The sequence below is a fragment of the Pavona decussata genome, unplaced genomic scaffold (assembly GCF_977016875.1).
Source record: "Pavona decussata unplaced genomic scaffold, jaPavDecu1.1 SCAFFOLD_92, whole genome shotgun sequence".
Lineage (NCBI taxonomy): Eukaryota > Metazoa > Cnidaria > Anthozoa > Scleractinia > Agariciidae > Pavona > Pavona decussata.
Window position 1 is genome coordinate 527,792 of NW_028145509.1, and position 24,428 is coordinate 552,219.

The window sequence follows — 24,428 nt, forward strand, 5'->3', positions numbered from 1 at the left end:
AACGACAATAAAATGTAAAACTGTAAACTTAACGATGATGACTTTTTTTCATTAAACGACGAAAACAAGAAATCAAAAATCCGAAAAGATTATGCCTGTTAATAATTGCTTACATGGAAACTTTAAGACACGTGAACGATGAAATCACGACGATGTGGCACTTCAACCTTGTTCTCGGGCTCCATCGAGGAGTGTTTTGAAAAGTCATGTGATAAAATCGCCCAACCTGATTAGTTGACTTTACTGGCGATTTGCAGCGATGAGCGCAGAAAATCGCGGGAACGGGCACACTTGGCAAATGCCGGCGAATTTAATCGCCGATATCTGACATGCCAGATATCGGCGATTTTAAAAGCTAGTTGTTTTCCTTTATGCTAAAGTAGGCTAATGAGCCGGTAAACAACACTTATCAGCACTGAGACACACGTACCATCCCCGTGGTATGGCCAAACAGGCCAATACCGTACGCATGCACACAACCATATCACCCAGGCAGTGGCAGCCATGGACACCTGTTTCGCCCTTATTGGGGCTCATCAGCATGGCATAGCCGTCGGGTCAAGGGGCGGGAGTAAACCTCCGTATCGGTGACCCTTTACTGCCAAGGCGAGTGCATAGCACTCCTTTAAGCGCCAGCTCCACCGTAAGTATTGTTTACAATTTATTTTGAGCACACAGGTCTGTAAGTGATCCCATCCCCATACGCATTGCCGTGGGAGAACTGTTTTGCGGTTCCCAACCAACAGCTATCACTTGCCTACGGTGGAGATGGCGCTTAAAGGAGTGCTATGCACTCGCCTGGGCATGAAAGGGTCTCCGATACGCGGGTTTACTCCCGCTCCTTGACCCGACGGCTATGCCATGCTGATGAGCCCCAATAAGGGCGAAACAGCTGTCCATGGCTGCCACTGCCCAGGTGACATGGTTGTGCGCATGCGTACGGTATTGGCCATACCACGGGGATGGTACGTGTGTCTCAGTGCTGATAAGTATTATTAATGAGGGTAAACATGTCAACAAAGATCCACCTATTAGATATACAGTTGCAGGTGTGCAAGGAAAAGTGATTTTGAGGTTAGAATTCTACTAGTACTGTTTCTTTTACAGTGCGATGCGCGTAAAATACAAAACGACATGTTTGCAATAATTCGTTGTTGCGTCACTTGCCTGTTGGAGGCGTGACCGTTAATCAAATTCGCGTATCCTGATTGGCTAACTTGTAAAAAAAAAGGTTTGTTGGGTGGCCACGGTAAGGCGCGTCGCACTGTAACAGTCAAAACCAGTTTTTAAAGGTTATGAAATAAAATGAAGCTTATTGTCTTTGTACCCAGTTACCACTGGAAACGTCCAAACGGCTTAAACGAGGCCTGTTACAGGGGTAGACAGTCCTAGACAATATACTGTTTTCTTAAGCAATATCATTTGCATGTGTTAGTGGATCTTGCCGATATTTGGAAGTTGTGGAAATCGACTGTTTTTTTATCCAAAATCTGCTTTTCCTAACCCTGGGGCCAGGTTAGAAAGAAAAAATTGCTGTCTTATCGCTTATAACCCTCGTACGCTTTCGAGTACGTTGAACCAACTCGAACTTTCTCACCCTCAGTGAGTTTCTTTAATTATCACTTTCTTAGATCCCTAATCACGGTTAAGATCTTTCATGGAGTCTCATGGGCTCTCAAATACATGTATTGTAAATTCTTAGCTTGACAATTTTTTCATTTGGGTGAGCAGGGATGACGCAGTGGTGAGAGTACTCGTCTCTCACCAATGTGGCACGGGTTCGATTCCCGGACTCGGTGTCGATATATACTCTAGTTTGCCCCTCTACTCAAAAACCAACATTTCTAAGTTCCAATTCCCAAATTAGTGCTCTACGCTAAATACAATGACACTTAAAATAAAGTGGTTTATTTATTTTTATTTCGTTGTTCCAGTTTCACTCAGGCTTGGTTTGGTATTTTTCATCTTGTAAGAAAACTAGAGAACATCATCTAAATTGTGAAAAATTTACCAACCTAAATTACAAAAAAATAGGTAAATTATTCAGTTCGTTCAGCTCTAGCACTGAGATTTTTTCGTTTGGCCGAGCAAAGTTTCCTAAAATTTATTTAAAACCTTTTATAATTCTGACAAAAAAAAAAAAAAAAAGAAAAAAAGAGAAAGAAAAAAAATCACCGTCGTGTGCCCACGTTCTCGTTAAAAAGTAAATGGTCGTTTCACGTTTTTATTTTACAGCGGTCGTCAAAGAAATGCAATAGAAAGTCAGTATAGCGCACGTAATTTTTAAAGAACCACTGTTTTTCTCATTAAACCTTATTTTTTACGTTCTGCTTCCCGCCAACGTCGTGTTTGCGACAAAAAACACTACCCCACGCACGCTGACGTAAGCTGCATCAGACCACAACTAAACTGATTGGTCAATCCATACAGACCAGCTGTACCCACGTGCTCACGAACCCGATCGATTGTCTCTTAACTCTGCAGCGTCCTTGGGCGTTCCGTCGAAACAATTTTTTTTTATCAAAATCAAAAGAAAAAAAAAATGAATGGATTCTCTCTTTTCATTTTTAATATCTTTGCTGGGAAACTAAATTGAAAATAAAAATCAAATATTGATAAGGTTATCAAAATTGCTGCATCTTAAGCTTATATTCATTTGGTATGAAAATTGAATATTGCATGGCAAAGTTTCAATTTTCGTTTGAGAACGAACAACATAGTTGAAAGGCGGTCATAGTTTTCTCAGTAACCTTCGAACAAAAACTTTGGAAGCTACCATTTTTGTATAATGAAAATGGGGAAATTGACAAAAACTGCTGAGGAGAGGAACAAAACACTAAAGGTAGACAAAGCGAGCCCAAAATACACTGGGATAGGAGGGGTGTCAAGTTATCACGGACCTGATAACCCAGTAAAACATGGCGGCTACAACATCAAGAGGTTTTCAGTGTACGAAAAGATTTTAAGTGACTAACTTTTTTGCGAGCCTATTCTGGCCGTGAGAAGGACACAGTTAAGAAGTGGAGATGAATACGTCTGTCTCGTGGTGGGCCGACGGCCTCGCTGGGCCTGATTTCCAGATGCAGCAGTACATATCTTTTAAGGATATTTAATTTTATTTCAGTGAGTTTTCGCAAAAATTCGAAATGTTGGTTGTGCTTCGTTGAAAAAAGGCTAAAGTAAGTGATATTTGTAACCGTTTAACTACATAGCTACTTAATTAACAACTCAACACAAAGGTATTTTTTTTTCACTTAGAATTATTTTATTCCCATAAATATTGAAACAAGTGACTGTAGTTCAAATACATGAATTTCACATTTTCGCTTCTTTTACAATAACCCAAGCTCTTAACAATGTGCGAGTTTATGTTCGCAACTCAAGACAATATGTTGTGGTTCAATTTTATCCTTGGTTTAATTTTTATTTCCCATTGTTTTGAACTCATTATCATACATTACCATACCCCAAAACAAAGGGAAATAAAATTTAAACCAAGGATAAAATTGAACCACAACAAATACACTAGATCAGACCGTGTAATTCCGGTCCCTCTTCGATTTATTATCTTACACTTCATTAATGGTGTTCTTCTCTTCGTAGTCTTTGGCTCACCACATCTAATCGTCGAAGCCAGCCTTCCTCTCCAGCATATTCTGGTTTTTCTTTACCTGTAAAAATATATTTATTATAACTCAGTCAAATGACTCAGCTTGAACTGTGTCTGGTTCGCCTTTGTTGGTGGAGGATTTTGGTACCACAACATGATAGATGACTGATCCATAATTGGTGCGCTTGTAGGGTGGGTGAATACTAAATGGCAGTATTCTATTCACTACATGACATTTCGTTCTTTGACGTAATTTGGAAACTGGAAATTCTAAGGATATGAATGTGCAAATTAAAATTTTCTGTAATTTAACCATTACGCTAAATAATCCAAACAAATCAGGTCCAGCTGTGTTAGGATACACAAATATCCATTTAAAAGGCTAGGAATTAAAACGATCCTGGAAAGCCTGGAAACGACATTTGGAATATTTGTGGTAAATATTCTCGTTCGGTGCCCCAGAAAAAGCACTTATAGTTTCCAGTGTTATGACACTTGGACGTCAAATTCCATTAGAAAACACGAAAGTTTTCTTTACTAGTAAATAAGAAAATCTGAACCGATTAAACCTTTCGAATGAGAATACTGAGAGAGTTTAAGAGTTTGCAAACTTAAGCAGCTGTTTTGCGCAGAAGACGACTTTACAAAGAGGTGCAATAATCTGAAAAAAACAAAAACAATGTAGAGACCAGTCCATAATACAGTTCAGGAAGCTGTCTAGTAAGTACATGTATAAATCATCATCGTATGTTAGATTATAAATAAGGATTTGATCAACTGACTGAGTTAGGAGAATAAAACTTACCATCTGGAAAGTTCGCTTCCTTCCACAGCAAGTGAATGAGGTAACCCCGCAAATGCACCCAGAAGCGACATTAGAGGGTCGCTGATGATTTGCGATTTTAAGAGCAGTAGACGCATCATTCCCGTCTTCCTCTTGTTTTAGCTCGTCATCACCTGAGGCCAGTGTCTGAACGATAGGAGAGCAAAGTAAACTCAGCGAAAAAAAAAAATTGGGTGCCAACAGAAGCACCCTTTTTAAATAATTTGTAGTTGCAATATGTAGTAAGGGACAATTTGGCGTTCTAACTGAATAACTGGTATCAATAGTTTTCTTCAGGTTTAGACAATTTGGATTCCTGACTTTTTGGCAAATGAAATTCGGAAATCAAAAAGACTGAAAACAGTGTAGATAAGCCATAAAAGTGATGTGGAACATTTCTTTTTATATAAAGCTTTAATGTAGCTCTTGGATTACGAGAGCTTAGTTCAATAATTCTTTACTCAAAATTGCGTTCTTAGTTCTTGCTGTTTAATTGCAATTATTAACTACAAAACACTACCTACGAGAGCAGACCTTAAATACTAAGAGTTACATTTTGTACAATAAGCATATAACAAGTGTGTGTACATATTTAATTCTACATAATTACATAATTTCACTATTTTGCAAAAATTCAAAGTGTTGTTTGAACAACTTGAAAACTCTGAATTTGTGTCAAACTAACTTTTAAATATCCCAACCAACGAAGGCTTGCCTGACAGAAATATCAACAAAACGATTAAGAACACTTTGAGTGAAGGTTTAAAATGTTTGCTGAGTTACGTATAATTTTATCATTGGGTTTAAACGCGCCAGCAACATGAGCAAACCCGGAGAAACGTATATATATATAAAACTGAGAAAAAGCAAGTTACCTTTTTAAAACCATCTTGAGTTATAATTCCATTTAAAATAAACCTTAATTACCAATGAAGGCTAGAATACAAACCTACCTCTGGCTCTTGATTTAGAAACTCACGCACGTGGTGCTCATTTTGTTCGTCGCTGGCTTCAACAAACGCTCGCGAAAGTGTTACGTTAAAAATAAGAAAACTCGACAAGAGGCAGAAACTACGCAATTGAAACATTCTAGTTTTTTTTAACAAAAGCTTATTGCCAGTTGTAAGCGATTTAAGATTTCAAAACTGTAACTGAAGACTATTTCATTAGAGTGTTCCAGTTCTGAAAAACAGCCCACCATTTATACTTGCTTTCAAATACCATATGCAGCAGATGTTTTGTCAGAGAGGTAGGGACGATATATCATGCACGTGAGCACGTGGGTACAGTTCGTCCTGTTGTTCTATTTTTCTCCAGAAAACGTGATCATTTGCCAACTTTCAAGCTATGAGGGGCTTCCTAATGACGTCTAGCGACCCAATTAGGTCTAATGGCCAACAATGCACCATTTTAGTGCGATGAATCATTTTGACATTTGCGGACCTTTTTTAATGCGCACAGTTTTAATTTCAATTTACTTTTCCAATGGTGTCATCATGAACCCTGATAATATCACAAATAGTACGTCATTTCTAAATTAGTGATCCCTTACCTTTTTTGAGATTCATTTGTTTGAAGAAGTGTATATTTTTGTTAGCTTTTCTAAAAAAAATTCAAAACTTTCCATATCCGCTTCGGGAAAAAGAGGATAACAATTTACTTTTTAGTATGTGCCATTTCTGATCATTGATGGCGAAGCATATTCATCTAGCTAGACCTCTTTTGGGGTAGTTTTTTTTCAATTTTCATTTTTCAAGAAATGTTTATACGATAAAGGAAAACTATACCCTGGCTAATGGTACCCTACTTCGTTGAAATATAAAGACAACAAGAAAATTGTGGCATGTAATTAAAAACTTCGCACCCATTCAATCACAGGTCCATTGATGGACTTTGCCCTGGGCGAATAAGTTTTAGTTATTAAAAAAGCGTTGATCAACCAACAAACAGAAATGACAACCAGCATGAAACGAATTTAGGTACCTCAATTACATTGTACAAGGTGGAGCGTTTTTACTGTACTACTCAAAGGGATCTTATAATGTCAATATACACACCACGAACTTTTAATTCTTTAATCACAGAAATGAAGTCTGTTGAATATTGTGATTTGTAAAACGTCCATTGCTTGTGTATAAATTCACTTACTATTTTTGGTCCAAAGACCGGTTATCCATCGAGTGTCGAAAATAATTTCACGTTTGCTTCTCTTTTGCTATACTTCGCCCTGTCATTGGTTACTTCTGTTAGCAAATTCGCGTCACGTTCTCAACCAATGAGAGACAAAACCAAAACCCGATCGTCACTTACTCGCACGCGTTTTCCCGGTTACACGTATTTGACTTCGAGTCCTGATTGGTCCATTGTAGTGTTTACGTGTTTTTCTTTTTTTTGCTATTGGTCAAAGTAATTACTTTGGTTGTGGTTCTACGATAGTCAGTCCGTGCGCCTCATCATGGTTTTCGATTGAATTTGCAGTAAAACCCCGGTAACTCGAACTCTGAAGGGAAACGAAAAACTGTTTGAGTTAGCGGGGTTTCGAGTTATCGGGGTCGATTAAAATATTTAATTTCCCAGGTTGATAATTAATAGTTCATTTATTTTCTGCACTTTGGTATACAATACAGTGCAAATTAAACTTATTTCACGACAAAACAATTGCAACGATTATGCATTCTTACGACAATGCAATACTGTGAATGTAACTTAGTTTATTTAATACACTCAATTTATGTTCCCTTTTGCGTAGTCCAGTCTAGTGTTAGAATTCGATCACACTATAAGAAAAACTAATGGGATATCTCAATGGGCATCCGTGGCGAGTTATAAGAACCAGAAATTCGAGTTATCGGGGTAAATTTTGATCAAGCGAAAATAAATTTAGTTCGAGTTAGCGGGGGAGTTCGAGTTATCCGAGTCCGAGTTACCGGGGTCCTACTGTACTTCCAACTAAACGACGGAAAGCATTGAGGAAACAAAATAAACGAATTGATTGCATCCATCAAGAACTAAACCAAATATGGGGGGGGGGGGGGGGGGGAATCTCTTACAAGTTCAAGAGTCGTTTCAATTTGAGTCACTGATTAACGCTAGTACAATCAATCACACAGGTCATGAAAAAAAAAGAAAATTATTACCGATAATTAGATAATGACTTGATGTTTAAACATATCCATATAAACTAGGTGTTTGGGTTTCAAAGTAAAAGTAATTGCTGGCATTGAAGCTACAGCTGGAAAAAAATACTGAAAATACAATATGAAATGAAATAAATTAGGGTGAGAACCACGTGAAAAGAAAGATAACGGGTGTCATCCATATTCGCAAAACACCTATTTTATGCTGTAAACGTCACAATAATCAAGATTGAAAAAATGAAAGATTTTAAGATTTTAAGTGACACAGGCAGGAGCTGGACCAAGGGTCGAACCTAAGACTAGGCCATAGACCATAGGTCTTAGGTTCTGCTCCCGAAAGGAGCACTCAGATTTATTTTTCGAGTATGCCTGTGTCACTTACAGAATACTGAATGCATCGTTCTCATTTATTCACCAGTCTTAAGATAGTCCATCACCTCTAATTAAGATAATGTTCTTCAGAAATCACTAGCCGCCTTTCAACAAAACAAACGCATTTTGAAGGATGTTCAGCGTCAACGAGCGAGCGACAATTTAATACTGTGTCGAAATGTTTTCTTTTGTCTCAATAACTGAAAATCAATTTGATTCGAGGGTTGAATGGATGATCTCAACGGGTGAGACCGACTTAGATTTTGCCTCAAAGGGCAAAGCAGATAGCCATTTTTCTTACGCCTCAGACGGATAAAGAACAATTTGCATCAAGTCGAGTTATTTACACCAACGGACAGAGATTTGGACTCAACGCTCAAATTTTTTGCCTCAACGGGCGACGAATTCCTTGACAAACCTGCTTCAACGGGCGAAGAACAATGTAAATCTGGTTAAGCTCTGTCAGATCTCTTGCCCACGTGCAATTTTAAGAGACGTTATTCCAGGCGTAGATATACCGGATAATATAAAAACCAAACAACCACGCATGCTTCCGATCTTACATCCGACAAATTTGAAATTTTTTCCGCCATTATAAAAAATAGTATACTACCTCGCTAACATTCGTCAGCAATAAATTATAAACAGTGAGAGACTGTACATGTTGCTTGCGTTAGCTTAGTTCAATGTTAGCCGCAAATGTATATCACAATTACCGAAGGATATGCTACATTAACGCGAGAAAGTTGCTGGAGATGGGAACAGAACTTTCGTCTTTCCAAGCCTTAAAGATAGTAAGATCAGTTTCCAGGTGACATGTTTGAGTGGGCTACACTCGCAAAACAAATGGGCCGAATTGCAGGTCTGTATGGATTGACCAATCACTTTAGTTGCCGTCTGATGTAGCTTACGTCAGCGTGCGTGGGGCAGTGTTGTCTGTCGCAAACGCGACGTTGACCGCAACGAAAACGTAAAAAAATAAGGTTCAATGAGAAAAACAGTGGCTCTTTACGTGCGCTATACTGACAAACTATTACATTTCTTCGATAATTGCTGGAAAACAAAAACGTGAATCGACCAATTACATTTTAACGAGGACGTGGCCACACGACGGTGATTTTTTCTTTCTTTTTTTTTTTCTATTTTTTGTCAAAATTGTTAAAGGTTTTTAATAAATTTTAGGAAACTTTGCTTGCCCCCCCCCCCCCTCCCCCCAAAAAAAGTGAGCGCTAGAGCTGAACGAACTTAATAATTTACCTATTTATTATTTGTATTTTAGCTGGGTAAATTTTTCACAATTTAGGTGGTATGCTCCAGTTTTTTTATAAGACGAAAAATAACAAATTAAGTCTGAGTGAAACGGGAACAATGAAATAAAAATAAATAAATCACTTCATTTACGTGTCAATGAATTAGCGCAGAACACTAATCGTGGACAATTTCCAGATCGAACCGGAGTACCCGGAGAAAAACCTCTCGGGGCCAGGACGAGAACCAACAACAAACTCAATCCATATATGACGCCGATTCCGGGAATCGAACCCAGGTCACACTGGTTGGAAGGGAGTGCTTTCACCACTGCGCCATCCCTGCTCACCCAAAATACACGCAGTTGGAAAAAAATAACAAGCTAAGAATTTACAATACATGTCTTTGAGAGCCCATGAGACTCCATGAAAGATCTTGACTGTGATCAGGGATCCTAAGAGAGCGATAATAAAAGACCCTCACTGAGGGTGAGAGGGTCACCACCAGAGAAAGCTCGAGTTGTTTCAACGTATTTGAAAGCCTCATTAGCCTACATTAGCATAAAGGAAAAAAACTAGCTACAAATAAACACACTATACAAATTGAAAGAGTTTGGAAACCTTAGTACTCTAGGAAAATCTGACTATGATATGTTGAAAAGTTTTTTGAGAAAATAGCTTTTGAAGTGTCAAGACTTTACAAAGAATATATGGCGGAGTTACCACCCAGCCTTACATTCTTTATAAATTTCACAGTTTTTAATTTGAAAGCCAATTTCTCCGAGAACGTTCAACATATCACACTGATATCCACCCTAATTACCAGGTTTGTCATGCTCTTTCATTTGTGATGTCCATTTGCTGGTAGCGTATTGTTTGATATGTGCTACTGAGGCAAAATGTTTTTCTAATGACGTGGAGATCTGGGGAAGGTACTGTTGTCTATTTCACGGTCCGGTATGATTCCCTCGTGGGCCTACAGAGTTATTGCAGTATTGTACTTCCCACGCCAATAGGCCTTATCAGGGTTTTCGGCGCCATTTTGACGAGTAGGCAAACAGACTTGAAATAACAGTGTTTGTATGGAAATCTGATGTCAAATAATTTTCATAAAGCATCGCTTCTGAAAAATTCATGAATCGGAAACTTTTGGCATTAGGAAAAGGATTTTAAGGAAAAAATTGGAGGGATGTAGCTGTGCCAGAAAGCGTCCAGTCGTGTTTTGAACTTTCCATACATTTCCCTGTATTTTTTTCCCGCGAACTATTTTAAGTAGCAGTTCACGGCTGGTTCGCTTTACAGACAAGAAAACTCGAGGACACGCCACTCGCCTGCGGCTCGTAGCGTACTTCTTTGTACCACGTTATGACGTCATCTGTAGTTATTATAGTACAGGCGCACGGCAAAATGAAATCTATTTGTTGAATGCATAATCAATTTTTCAAGGCCCGATTTCAGCATCACATTCGTCTCACTGTGCTCCCTCTGTTGCTCTATTGCATTTTGTCAATTGAATGAATTGATATAAACGTTGTCCTTGAATTACTTGTTATTCTATCGGGAACAACTTGCTCAAAAAACAGACCATTTTGTCTTTGATCATTTTTTATCTTTGATCATCTTTCATGACGGCAACGAGAACGTCAGAAAAGCAGTTCGCAAAGGTCGTCAGACGTCATTAGGACACCCCTCCTAGCTTGAAGTTTGGGAAATGATCAAGTTTTTTGGAGCAAAACAGAAAAACAGGACCAAGCTCACGTGCTCGATCTGCTGTCTCCAACCCTCGCGTTCCGTCCTAACATTTTTTTTTAATCAAAGTTAAAAAAAAAAAAGAATGGATTCTCTCTTTTCATTTTTAATATCTTTTCTGAAAAAACTACATTAAAAATAAAAATCAAATATTGATAAGGATATTAAAATTGCTACATCTTGAGCTTATATTCTTTCGGTATGAAAATTGAATATTGCAACAACATAGTTGAAAGGCGGCCATAGACTTCTTAGTAACCTTCGAACAAAATCTCTGGCATCACATTACGATTTTTGTACAATTAGAATAGGGAAATTGACAAAAACTGCCGAGGTGAGGGACAAAACACTAAAGGTGGACAAAGCGAGCCCAAAATATACTGGGAAAAGAGGAGCGCCACGGACATGATTACCCAATAAAACATGGCGGCCACAACATCAAGAGGTTTTCAGTGTACGAAAATATTTTTAATTGGCTCCGACTTTTCCCCGAGCCTGTTCTGGCCGTGAGAAGGACACAGTTCTGAAATTGCGATGGATACCTTTGTGTCGTGGTGGGTACGGCTTCGCTTATTGAAATAAACGATTAATTAGCGGCTCCCGCTGGGCGCGATTCCTTGTTCCGCCAATGTGAGGTACATTTCGTTTAAGGATATTTAATTTTATTTCAGTGAGTTTTCGCAAAAAATTCGAAACGTTCGTTGTGCTTCGTTGAAAAAAGGCTATCTTAAGTGCTATTTGTAACCGTTTAACTACATAACTACTTAATGAACAACTCAGACACAGAGGCATTTGTCCACTTAGAATTTTATTCCCATTAAAAACTGAGTGACCGTAGTTCAAATACATGAATTTGACATTTTCGCTTCTGTTACTATAACCCCAGCTCTTAACAATGTGCGAGTTTTTGTTCGCATATCAAGACAATACACTAGATCAGACTAATTCGGGTCCTTCTTCACTATCTTAGTCTTCGTTAACGGTGTTCTTCTTTTCGAAGTCTTGGTTCACCATATTTGATCGTCGAAGCCAGCCTTCCTTTCTACCATATTCCGGTTTTTCTTTACCTGTAAGAAAACAAATCTTAAATTACTCAGCTTAAAGTGTGTCTGGTTCGACTTCATTTATGGAGGATTTTGGGACCACAACATGATAGATAACTGATCCATAATTGGTGCGCTTTTAGAGTGAGTGAATCGTAAATGGGAGTATTCTACTCCTGCACCAAATGACATTTCTTTTTCCGCTGTAATACGAAAGCAAACGTTGGAAAATTTCTAAGTATACGGACCTCCTTCTTAAAATTTTCTGAGTTAAGCATTCAGCTAAAGGATCCAAACATGTCAGGTCAAGCTTTGTTAGGATACACAAATATCCCTTTTAAAGGCCAGGGATTAAAACGATCTTGGAAAAACTGGAAACGACATTTGAAGAATATTCTTGAATATTCTTGTCGGGTGCCCCAGAAAAAGCACTTATAATTTCCAATGCTATGAAACTTGGACGTCAAATTTCATTAACGAAAACGCAAATTTTTCGTCACAAATAAAAAAGAAAATCTGACGCGATTAAGCCTTTCTAACCAGAGTACTTAGAAAGTTTAAGATGCAAAATTAAGCAGTTGTTTTGCGTAGATGACGCCTTTTCGAAGATGTGGAATAATCTAAAAAAGGCAAATAGTGTAAAAACCATAATACAGCTTGAGAAGCTAACTAAGATGGTTCGGAAGGATTCTTTGTAAAGTATGTACAAGTAAAAATCATCATTGTACGTAAGATTTTAAATGGAGATTTGATGAACTGACTCAAGTGAATTAACCAAAAGTAACCGTGAAAACGTACCATCAGGAAAGTTCGCTTTCTTCCACAGCAAATGAATGAGGTAACTCCACAGATGCACCCAGAATCGACATTCGAGGGTCGCTGATGATTTGCGATTCTAAGAGCGTTAGGCGCATCATTCCAGCCTTCCTCTTGTTTTTGCGCGTCATCACTGGAGGCCAGTGTCTAAACGATAGGAAAGCAAAGTAAACTCAGCAAAAAAAAAAAAACCTATGGGTGCCAATAGAAGAACCCTTTAAAAATAGCTGGTAGTTGCAATACGAAATGAGGGACAATTTGGCGGTCTAATTGAATAACTGGTATCAAGAGTTTTCGTTTTTTTCGACTCTACATAACACTATCAGTTTTCGTTAGGTTGAGTTAATTTAAATTTAAATGAAATCCTTAAAATAAAGACTCACAACATCGCCAAGATAAGCCATAAAATTAATGGGGACCAGTTCTTTTACGTACAGCTTTAATGTAGCTCTTAACTTACGAGAACTTAGTTCGTCCTTACTCGAATTCACATTTTTAGTTTTGCTGTTTAATTGCAATAATCAACTATAAAGCCGGTGTGTGATCATATTTAATTCTTCAAAATTTCACAATTTTGCAAAACTCTAAAGTGTTGTTTGAACAACTTGAAAACTCATGGTTTGTGTCAAACTAACTTTCTAATACCCCAACCAACGAAGGCTTGCCTAACAGAAATATCTGTAAAACGACTAACAGGACTTTGAGTAAATAATTAAAATGTTTGCTGTGTTGAGTATACTTTTAACATTACGTTTAAACGCACCAGCAATATGCGTGAACCCTTAGTAACGTATATACAAACACAACTTACCTTTTTAAAACCATCTCGAGTTATACTTCCATAAAAAATAAATCTTAATTACCAATGAAGGTAACAATACAAACCTACCTCTGGCTCTTGATTTCGAAACTCACGCACGCGATGCTCATTTTCTGCGTCGCTGGCTTCAACAAACGCTCGCGAAAGTGTTACGATTAAAATGAGAAAACTCGACAAGAGGCAGAAAACACGCGATCGAAACATTCTGGTCTTTTTTTTTAACAAAAGGTTATTGCCAGTCGTAAGTGATTTAAGATTTCCAAACTGTTATTAAAGACTATGTCATTGGAGCGTCCCAGTTCTAAAAAAACAGGCCACCACTTATATTTGCTTTCAAATACCACATGCAGCAGGTGTTTTGTCGAGAGGTAGGGACGATATATCATGCACGTGAGCACGTGGGTACAGTTCGTCCTGTTGTTCTATTTTTCTCCAAAAAACGAGATCATTTGCCAACTTTCAAGCTACGAGGGGCTTCCTAATGACGTCTGACGACCTCATTAGGTCTAATGGCCAACAATGCATCATTTTAGTGTGATAAATCATTTTGACATTTGCGGACCTTTTTCAATGTGCACAGTTTTAATTTTAATTTGCATTTCCAATCGCGCCATCATGCACCCTGAAAATATCACAAACAGTACGTCATCTCTAAATTAGTAGTCCCTAACCTTTTTTGAGCTTCATTTATTTTAAGGAGTTTTTATTTTCAGTAAGCTTTGTTTTAAAAATTCAAAACTTTCCATATTTGCTTCGGTAAAAAGAGGATTAGCGAAAGAAGTTTCATACTACGTTTCGATGACTCCATGTCATCATTTTCAAGTGAAAAGAAATGAAATTGACAACTTAATATATACCGTACAAGGCGATAAAACGTAAAATTACATGTTAAGGTGACAAATTAAATTTTTATCATTAGATGTTTAACTAAATGTAATCTTATTCGAAAAAGAGGATAACAATTTTATTTTTAGTATGTTCTATCAGTTCTGATCATTAATGGCAAAGCATATTCATCTAGACCTCTTTTGAGATAGTTTTTTTTTTTTCTCAATTTGCTTTTTTCAAGAAATTTTCAAACGATTAAGGAAAACAATACCCCCACTAATGTTTCCATACTTCATTAAAATATAAAGACAACAAGAAAATTATGATTTGTAATTAAAAACTTCGCACCTATTCAATCACAGATCCATTGATGCACTTTGCCCTGGGCGAATAAGTTTTAGTTATTAAAAAAGTGTTGATCAACCAACAAACAGAAATGGCAACCGGCTTTAAACGAATTTAGGTACCTCAATTGCATTGTACAAGGTGAAGCGTTTTAACTGTTCATGTACTACTCAAAGGGGATCTTATAATGTACAATTTACACACCACGAACTTTTAATTCTTTAAGCACAGAGATGAAGTTTCTTGAATATTGTGATTTGTAGGTCCATTGCTTGTGTGTGAATTCACTTAATTTTTTTGGTCCATAGACCGGTTATCCATCGAGTGTCGATAATTATTTTCGTACGTTTGCTTTCGTTTTTCTATGTTTCGCCCTGTCATTGGTTACTTCTGTTAGCAAATTCGCGTCACTTTCTCAACCAATGTGAAACAAAACCAAAGCCCGATCGTCACTTGCTCACACGCGTTTTCCCGCGCTTGGCGTCGGTTACACGTATTTGACTTCGAGTCCTGATTGGTCCATTGTAGTGTTTACGTTTTTTTCTTTTTGCTATTGGTCAAAGTAATTACTTTGGTTGTGGGTCCACGATAGTCAGTTGAAGACTGCTTTATTGCTTTAGAATGGCCTTTCAAATAATTACTCCAAATGATAGCATCTTAAAGAACACAGAGGAAAAGACGGCAAAGACGAGGATTGGTTTAAACAAATTGGTAATTAAGTAATATAACTAGACGTATTTTAACTTCAAGATACTTTTTAGGATCCAAGCCATATATAGAATACAAAATAAACACACATTGAGAACAAAATGTGCGATGCAACTGATATTCAAATTCGAAAGAAATATACCCCGTTAATAGACTATCATATCGGGGTAGACTAACCACTTCAGAACGCTCGCCGCTGTTTCCTGGTAAACCCTTACCTGATAAGGCAAAGATTCATTTTTCCAACTTTTCTTAAGTTTTTGTTGTAAAAACGTAATCTTCTAGGAATATTCCCGACAACCTTATTTCCTACATCCGAGAACAGGAACATTTCCTCGGCTTTCTTTCACTTTTCATTGAAATTCAAATATATATAATCACTGGAGTATTCATCTTCCGTGGGTATTTTTGCACATTTTTAATTACCTAAATTATACATAATTGAAAATTTTCGAAGGGTAAAATATTGGGACTATAATATTGTTAGGATGGACAAATTTTCGGTATTTCTTTCGTTCGAAAGGTTATTTGTCTGAACATTTTGTGATAAAATTAACCTGTGGAATGCGTAGGAGAATTTCCGTGCGCCTCATCATGATTTTCAATTGATTTTAAATAAACGAATTTTTTCCATCCTTCAAGAACTAAATATGGGGAAAGAAACACTTACAAGTACCAAGGGTCACTTCATTTTGAGTCACTGATTAACGGTAGTTACGAGAAGTTAATTCTCACTGTACAATCAATCACACAGGTCATGAAATATGAAGAAAATTATTACCGAAGATTAGATTAAACATATCCATAAAAACTAGGGGTTTGGGTTTCAATGTTAAAGTGATTGCTGGCATTAAATCTAGAGATGGAAACAAATACTGAAAATGCAATATGAAATGAGATAAAGTAGGGTAAAAGCCACGTGAAATGAAAGATAACGGGTGTCATCCGTATTTATGAAATACTTATTTTATGCTGTAAATGTCACAACAATCAAGATTATAAAAATGAACGATTTTTTAGTAAGTAACACAGGCAGGAGTTGGACCAGGAGTCGAACCTAAGACTAGGCCTTAGACCTTATGGTCTAATGTTTGACTCCTGAAAGGAGCACTCGGATTTTTTCCGAGTATGCCTGTGTCACTTACTGGATAATACATCATTCTCATTTATTCACCAGGCTTAAAATATTCCATCACATCAAATTAAGATTATGTTCTTCAGATCTTTCAGCAAGACATTTTGAAGGATGTTCGGCGTCAATGAGCGAGCGACAATTTAATATTGTGTCGTGATGTTTTCTTTTGTCTCAATGGTTGAAAAACAATGTGATTGGACGGTTGAATGGATGATCTCAACGGGTGAGTACGACTTAGATTTTGCCTTAAAGTGCAGATAGCCATTTTTCTTTCGCATCGACGGATAAAGAACAATATGACTCATAAGTCGAATTATTTACTTCAACGGGCAGAGATTTGGACTCAACGCTCAAATTTATTGCCTCAACGGGCGAAGAATACCTTGACTAACCTGCCTCAACGGGTGAAGAATAATGTAAATCTGGTTAAGCTCTGTCAGATCTCTTGCCCACGTGCAATTTTAAGTGACGTCATCGCAGACGTAGATACACCGGATAATAAAAAAAAACCAAACAACTGCACATGCTTCCGATCTTACATAGTATACTGCCTCGCTAACGCTCGTCAGCAATAAATTAGGAACTGTAAGGAGACTGCACATGTTGCTTACGTTAGCTTAGTTCAATGTTAGCCGCAAATGTATATACCGAAGGCCGGATGTGCTACATCAACGCAAGAAAGTTGCTGGAGATGGGAACAGAACTTTCGTCTTTCCAAGCTTTAAAGAGAGTAAAATCAGTTTCCACGTGAAATGTTTGAGTGGGCTACACTGGCGAAACAAACGGGCCGAATCGCAGGTCTGTATGGATCGGCCAATCAGTTTAGTTGCCGTCTGATGTAGCTTACGTCAGCGTGCGTGGGGCAGCGTTGTCCGCCGCAAACACGACGTTGACGGCAACGAAAACGTAAAAAAACAAGGTTCAATGAGAAAAACAGTGGCTATTTAGGTGCGCTATTCTGACTCTCTATTACATTTCTTCGACGACCGCTGTAAAACAAAAACGCGAAACCACCATTTACATTTTCACGAGAACGTAGGCACACGACGGTGATTTTTTCTTTTCTTTTTTTTTTTTTTCTATTTTTTTTTTGTCAAAATTGTTAAAGGTTTTTAATAAATGTTAGGAAACTTTGCTTGGCCCGAAAAAAAAAATTGTGAGCGCTAAAGCTGAACAAACTGAATAATTTACCTATTTATTTTTTGTAATTTAGCTGGGTAAATTTTTCACAATTAATATTGAGGCGGTTTTGTTTTAGTTTTCTTATAAGACGAAAAATAACAAACTAAGCCTGAGTGAAACAGGAACAATGAAATCAAAATAAATAGATCACTCCTTTTAAGTGTCAATGTATTTAGCATAGAACCCGTAGTTGTGGACGCTTTCCAGATCGAATTGGAATTTAGAAGCGTTGGTTTTTGCAGAGAGGGGAAAACCGGAGTACCCGGAGAAAAACCTCTCGGAGCCAGGACGAGAACCAACAACAAACTCAATCCATATATGACGCCGATTCTGGGAATCGAACCCAGGTCACACTGGTGGGAGGCGAGTGCTTTCACCACTGCGCCATCCCTGCTCACCCAAAATACATGCAGCTGAAAAAAAAAAAAAAAAAAAAAAAGCTAAGAATTTACAATACAAGTATTTGAGAGCCCATGAGACTCCATGAAAGATCTTGACCGTGATTAGGGATCCAAAAAAGTGATAATTAAAGAAACTCACTGAGGGTGAGAGTCGGTATCAGAGAAAGTTCGAGTTCGTTCAACGTAATTGAAAGCATACGAGGGTTATAGGCGATAGGAAATGCACAGCAAAACTTTCTTTCTCATAAAAAAAGTCCACAACTTGAAAATATCGGCAAGATCCACTAACACATGGAATGATATTGTTTAAGAAAACAGTATATTGTCTAGGACTGCCTGCTCCTGTAACAGGCCTCGTTTGAGCCGTTTGGACGTTTCCAGTGGTAACCGAGTACAAAGATAAGAAGCTCCGTTTTATTTTATAACCTTTAAAAACTGGTTTTTACTATTAATGACCTGCAGATCTGGAGACGTTACTGTTGTTTATTTCACGGTCTGGTTTGATTGGCCTACAGAGTTATTGTGCTTCCCTAGCCCACTCAAACATTTCACGTTGAAACTGATCTTACTCTCTTTAAGGCTTGGAAAGACGAAAGTTCTGTTCCCATCTCCAGCAACTTTCTCGCGTTAATGTAGCATATCTTGCGGTAATTGTGATACAAATTTGCGGCTAACATTGAACTAAGTTAACGTAAACGGCCTGTACAGTATCCTCACTGTTTATAATTTATTGCTGACGAGTGTTAGCGAGGTAGTATACTATTTTTTACAATGGCGGAAAAAATTCCAAATTTGTCGGATGTAAGATCGGAAGCATGCGCGGTTGTTTGGTTTTTTTATTATTCGGTATTGACGTCACTTAAAATTGCACGTGGGCAAGAGATCTGACCGAGCTTTAGCAGATTAACATTATTCTTCGCCCGTTGAGGCAGGTTAGTCAAGGTATTCTTCGCCCGTTGAGGCAATAAATTTGATCGTTGAGTCCAAATCTCTGCCCGTTGGTGTAAATAATTCGACTTGTGATGTAAATTGTTCTTTATCCGTACTCACCCGTTGAGATCATCCATTCAACCGTCGAATCAAATTGTTTTTCAGCCACTGAGACAAAAGAAAACATTTCGACACAGTATTAAATTGTCGCTCGCTCGTTGACGCTGAACATCCTTCAAAATGCGTTTGTTTTGCTCAAAGGCGGCTAGTGATTTCTGAAGAACATAATCTAAATTAGAGGTGATGGAATATCTTAAGCCTGGTGAATAAATGAGAATGATGTATTTAGTATTCAGTAAGTGACGCAGTTATACTCGGAAAACAAATCCGAGTGCCCCTTTCAGGAGTAGACCTCAAGACCTTAAGGTCTATGGCCTAGTCTTAGGTTCGACCCCTGGTCCGTCTCCTGTCTGTGTCACTTACTGAAAAAACCCTCTTTTTTTTTAATCTTGATTGTTGTGACGTTTACAGTATAAAAAAGGTGTTTTGTGAATACGGATGGCACCCGTTATCTTCCTTTCCACGTGGCTCTCACCCTAATTTATTTAATTTCATATTTTTTTTCAGTATTTTTTTTCCAGCTGTAGCTTTAATGCCAGCAATTACTTTTGCATTGAAACCCAAACCCCTAGTTTTTATAGATATGTTTAAACATCAAGACATTATCTAATCTTCTGTAATAATCTTCTTTATTCTTCATGACCTGTGTGATTGATTGTACAGTAAGAATTAACTTCTCGTAACTAGCGTTAATCAGTGACTCAAATTGAAGCGACTCTTGGTACTTGTAAGAGTTTTTTCCTCCATATTTGGTTTATTTCTTGATGGATGCAATCAATTCGTTTGTTTTGTTTTCTCAGTGCTTTCCGTCGTTTAGTTGGAAGTAAAATCAATCGAAAATCATGATGAGGCGCACGGAAATTCTCCCACGCATTCCACAGCTTAATTTTATCACAAAATTGTCAGACAAATAACCTTTCGAAAATTTGTACCTCCAAAAAAGATCATAGTCCTAATATTTTACCCTTCAAAAATTTTCAATCATATATAGATTAGGTATATAAATGTGGAAAAAGACTCACGGAAGATGAATACTTTTCTGAATATATATATATTTGAATTTTGATGAAAAGTGAAAGAAAGCCGAGAAAATGTTTCTGTTCTCGGATTTAGGAAATAAACTTTTCGGGAATGTTCCTAGAAGGTTACGTTGTTCGCACGAAAACCTAAGAAAAGTTGAAAAATTGAATCTTTGTCTTGTGAGGTAAGGGTTTAACAGGAAACAGTGTTCTGTACTGCTGAGTCTACCCCGATATGCTAGTCTATTAACAGCGTATGTTAAGTTCTCGAATTTGAATATCAGTTGGCACATTTTGTTCTCAATGTGTGTTTATTTTGTACTCTATATATGACTCGGATCGTAAAAAGCATCTTGAAGTTAAAATACGTCTAGTTATATTACTTAATTGCCAATTTGTTAAAGGGACAGTATCACGCTATTTTTAGTAACACGTTGAAAATCGGAAAGACGCTATTCGGTTGAAAGCAGCCAAGATATAATGACAAAATTCCATTAAAAGACTATAAGAATGCAAAGAAACTATCCACAGATATTTTCGCTGCCAGATGACCAAGATAGAGAGGGGTTCAAATTTGAAAACGTCTGGCAGACGTTTTCAAATTTCGCTGTTGTAACGCACTGAAAATCGCCGGTTGTACTATATTTTGGTTCAACCTTTCGTCTTAGAATCACTATTAATATTTCTTTGAATTAGCGATTGAGAAATTAATTAACACAGTGTTCAAAGTTTACATTTAGTGAATTTTGGCCAAAAATCATGATATCTCCCATCGATCTCCCATGATACTGCCCCTTTAAAATCAATCCTCGTCTTTACCGTCTTTTCCTCTGTGTTCTTTAATTTATGCTATCATTTAGAGTAGTTATTTGAAAGGCCATTCTAAAGTAATACAGCAGTCTTCAACTGACTATCGTAGACCCACAACCAAAGTAATTACTTTGACCAATAGCAAAAAAGAAAAAAACGTAAACACTACAACGGACCAATCAGGACTCGAAGTCAAACACGTGTAACCGACGCCAAGCGCGGGAAAACGAGTGCGAGCAAGTGACGATCGGTTTTGGTTTTGTCTCTCATTGGTTGAGAAAGTGGCGCGAATTTGCTAACCGTAACAAATGACAGAGAGAAGTATAGGAAAACGAAAGCAAACGTGAAATTATTTTCGGCACTTGATTGATAACCGGTTTTTGGACCAAAAAAACTAAGTGAATTCAGGCACAAGCAATGGACGTTTTACAAATCACAGTATGCAACAAACTTCATCTCCGTGCTTAAAGAATACGTTTTAAAGTTCGTAGTGTGTATATTGTACATTATAAGATTCCCTTTGAGTAGGGAAGCACAGTAAGATCACTTGCACAATGTAATTGAGGTACCTAAATTCGTTTCAAAGTTGCCATTCCTGTTTCTTGGTTGATCATCATCATCATTTTTTTTAATAACTAAAACTTATACGCCCTAGGCAAAGTGCATCAATGGGTCTATGATCGAATAGGTGCGAAGTTTTTAATTACATGTCATAATTTTCTTGTTGTCTTTGTATTTCAAGGAAGTAGGGTAGGTAACATTAGCTGGGGTATAGCTTTCCTTAATCGTATGAAAATTTCTTGAAAAAAGGAAATTGAGAAAAAAAAAGACTACCCCAAAAGAGGTCTAGCTAGATGAATTTACTTCGCCATCAATGATCAGAAATGGTAAATACTAAAAATAAAATTGTAACCCTCTTTTTACCGTAGCGGATATGGAAGGTTTTGAATTTTTTAAAAAAGCTAACAGTAATATAAACCCCTTAAGATAAATGAAGCTCAAAAAGGGTTAGGGACTACGAATTTAGAAATTTAATGACGTACTGTTTATGATGTTATCAGGGTTCATGATGGCGCAATTGGAAAAGTAAATTGAAATTAAAACTGTGCGCATTGAAAAAGATCCGCAAATGTCAAAATGATTTATCGCACTAAAATGATGCATTGTTGTCCATTAGACCTAATGAGGTCGTCAGACGTCATTAGGAAGCCCCTCGTAGCTTGAAAGTTGGGAAATGATCACGTTTTTTAGAGAAAAACAGAACAACAGGACGAACTGTACCCACGTGCTCACGTGCATGATATATCGTCCCTACCTCTCTGAGAAAACATCTGCTGCATGTGGTATTTGAAAGCAAATATAAGTGGTGGCCTGTTTTTTAAAACTGCAACACTCTAATGAAATAGTCTTTAGTAACAGATTGGAAATCTTAAATCGCTTACAACTCGCAATAAGTTTTTGTTAAAAAAAAAAAGACCAGAATGTTTCGATTGCGTGTTTTCTGCCTCTTGTCGAGTTTTCTCATTCCAATCATAACACTTTCGCGAGCGTTTGTTGAAGCCAGCGACGAACAAAATGAGCACCACGTTCGTGAGTTTCGAAATCAAGAGCCAGAGGTAAGTTTGTATTGTTACCTTCATTAAGATCTATTTTTTATGGAATTATAACTCGAGATGGTTTTAGAAAGGTAAGTTGTGTTTGTATATACGTTACTAAGGGTTTACTCATGTTGCTGGTGTGTTTAAACGTAATGTTAAAAGTATTCTCAACACAGCAAACATTTTAATCATTTACTCAAAGTCCTGTTAGTTGTTTTATTGATATTTCTGTTAGGCAAGCCCTCGTTGGTTAGGGTATTAGAAAGTTAGTTTGACACAAATTTAGAGTTTTCAAGTTGTTCAAACAACACTTTGGAGTTTTGTAAAATAGTGAAATTATGAAGAATTAACTATGATCACACACCGGCTTTGTAGTTGATTATTGCAATTAAACAGCAAAACTAAAAACGCAATTTCGAGTAAAGACGAACTAAGTTCTCGTAAGTCAAGAGCTACATTAAAGCTGTATGTAAAAGAACTGGTCCCCATTAATTTTATGGCTTATCTTCACGATGTTGTGAGTCTTTATTTTAAGGATTTCATTTAAATTTAAATTAACTCAACCTGAAGAAAACTGATAGTGTAATGTGGACTCAAAAAAGACGAAAATTCTTGATGTCAGTTATTCAATTAGACCGCCAAATTTCGTATTGCAACTACCATAAGGTTTTTTTATTTTTGCTGAGTTTACTTTGCTTTCCTATCGTTTAGACACTGGCCTCAGGTGATGACGCGCAAAAACAAGAGGAAGGCTGGAATGATGCGCCTAGCGCTCTTAGAATCGCAAATCCTCAGCGACCCTCGAATGTCGATTCTGGGTGCATCTGCGGAGTTACCTCATTCATTTGCTGTGGAAGAAAGCGAACTTTCCTGATAGTACGTTTTCACGGTTACTTTTGGTTCATTCACTAAAGTCAGTCAGTTGATCAAATCTGCATTTAAAATCTAACGTACAATGATGATTTATACTTGTACATACTTTACAAAGAATCCTTCCGAACCATCTTAGTTAGCTTCTTAAGCTGTATTAGGGTTTCTGCAATATTTGCGTTTTTTAGATTATTCCACATTTTCGAAAAGGCGTCTTCTACGCAAAAGAACTGCTTAATTTTGCGTCTTAAACTTTCTAAGTACTCTCGTCAGAAAGGCTTAATCGCTTTAGATTTTCTTTTTTATTTGTGACGACAAATTTGCGTTTTTTTTAATGAAATTTGACGTCCAAGTTTCATAGCATTGGAAATTATAAGTGCTTTTTCTGGGGCACCCGACAAGAATATTCAAGAATATATTTCAAATGTCGTTTCCAGTTTTTCCAAGATCGTTTTAATCCCTGGCCTTTAAAAGGGATATTTGTGTATCCTAAAAAAGCTTGACCTGACATGTTTGGATCCTTTAGCTGAATGCTTAAGTCATAGAAAATTTTAAGGAGGAGGTCTGTATCCTTAGAATTTTTCCAACGTTTGCTTTCTATTACAGCGGAGAAAGAAATGTCATTTAGTGCAGGAATAGACTGAATGCTTCGATTTACGATTCACCCACCCTAAAAGCACACTAATTATTGATCAGTTATCTATCATGTTGTGGTCCCAAAATCCTCCATAAATGAAGTCGAACCAGACACACTTTAAGCTGAGTAATTTAAGATATGTCTTCTTACAGGTAAAGAAAAACCGGAATATGGTAGGAAGGAAGGCTGGCTTCGACGATCAAATATGGTGAACCAAGACTTCTAAAA

General features: G+C 37.3%; 3 protein-coding genes across 3 annotated transcripts; 1 reads left to right on the forward strand and 2 right to left on the reverse strand.

Moving 5' to 3' along the window:
* Nucleotides 1–3,506: 3,506 nt before the first annotated feature.
* LOC146473693 (uncharacterized) lies at nucleotides 3,507–5,574 on the reverse strand. The gene is made up of 3 exons (XM_085117701.1): nucleotides 5,387–5,574; nucleotides 4,416–4,580; nucleotides 3,507–3,671 (listed from the first exon to the last, which is right to left on the reverse strand). Exons 1-3 carry the CDS (start codon nucleotides 5,519–5,521, stop codon nucleotides 3,621–3,623), a joined length of 351 nt encoding a protein of 116 aa, XP_084973827.1. The 5' UTR covers nucleotides 5,522–5,574; the 3' UTR covers nucleotides 3,507–3,620.
* A 6,176-nt stretch (nucleotides 5,575–11,750) lies between these two features.
* Nucleotides 11,751–13,887, reverse strand: LOC146473694 (uncharacterized). The gene is made up of 3 exons (XM_085117700.1): nucleotides 13,687–13,887; nucleotides 12,780–12,944; nucleotides 11,751–12,005 (listed from the first exon to the last, which is right to left on the reverse strand). The coding sequence occupies exons 1-3, from the start codon at nucleotides 13,819–13,821 to the stop codon at nucleotides 11,946–11,948; spliced, it is 360 nt and encodes a 119-aa protein (XP_084973826.1). The 5' UTR covers nucleotides 13,822–13,887; the 3' UTR covers nucleotides 11,751–11,945.
* Nucleotides 13,888–22,474: 8,587 nt separating this feature from the next.
* LOC146473695 (uncharacterized) lies at nucleotides 22,475–24,428 on the forward strand. Its single transcript, XM_085118055.1, has 3 exons — nucleotides 22,475–22,711; nucleotides 23,405–23,569; nucleotides 24,353–24,428. Exons 1-3 carry the CDS (start codon nucleotides 22,577–22,579, stop codon nucleotides 24,410–24,412), a joined length of 360 nt encoding a protein of 119 aa, XP_084974181.1. The 5' UTR covers nucleotides 22,475–22,576; the 3' UTR covers nucleotides 24,413–24,428.

Bases quoted from the DNA above. Each gene is read 5' to 3' on its own strand.
- LOC146473694 (XM_085117700.1), bottom strand. From the start codon at position 13,821: ATGTTTCGATCGCGTGTTTTCTGCCTCTTGTCGAGTTTTCTCATTTTA. The intron at 12,945-13,686 runs GTAGGTTTGTAT...CCTATCGTTTAG, and splicing joins TTCGAAATCAAGAGCCAGAG to ACACTGGCCTCCAGTGATGA. The intron at 12,006-12,779 runs GTACGTTTTCAC...GTTTTCTTACAG, and splicing joins GAAAGCGAACTTTCCTGATG to GTAAAGAAAAACCGGAATAT.
- LOC146473693 (XM_085117701.1), bottom strand. From the start codon at position 5,521: ATGTTTCAATTGCGTAGTTTCTGCCTCTTGTCGAGTTTTCTTATTTTT. The intron at 4,581-5,386 runs GTAGGTTTGTAT...CCTATCGTTCAG, and splicing joins TTCTAAATCAAGAGCCAGAG to ACACTGGCCTCAGGTGATGA. The intron at 3,672-4,415 runs GTAAGTTTTATT...ATATTTTTACAG, and splicing joins GGAAGCGAACTTTCCAGATG to GTAAAGAAAAACCAGAATAT.
- LOC146473695 (XM_085118055.1), top strand. From the start codon at position 22,577: ATGTTTCGATTGCGTGTTTTCTGCCTCTTGTCGAGTTTTCTCATTCCA. The intron at 22,712-23,404 runs GTAAGTTTGTAT...CCTATCGTTTAG, and splicing joins TTCGAAATCAAGAGCCAGAG to ACACTGGCCTCAGGTGATGA. The intron at 23,570-24,352 runs GTACGTTTTCAC...GTCTTCTTACAG, and splicing joins GAAAGCGAACTTTCCTGATA to GTAAAGAAAAACCGGAATAT.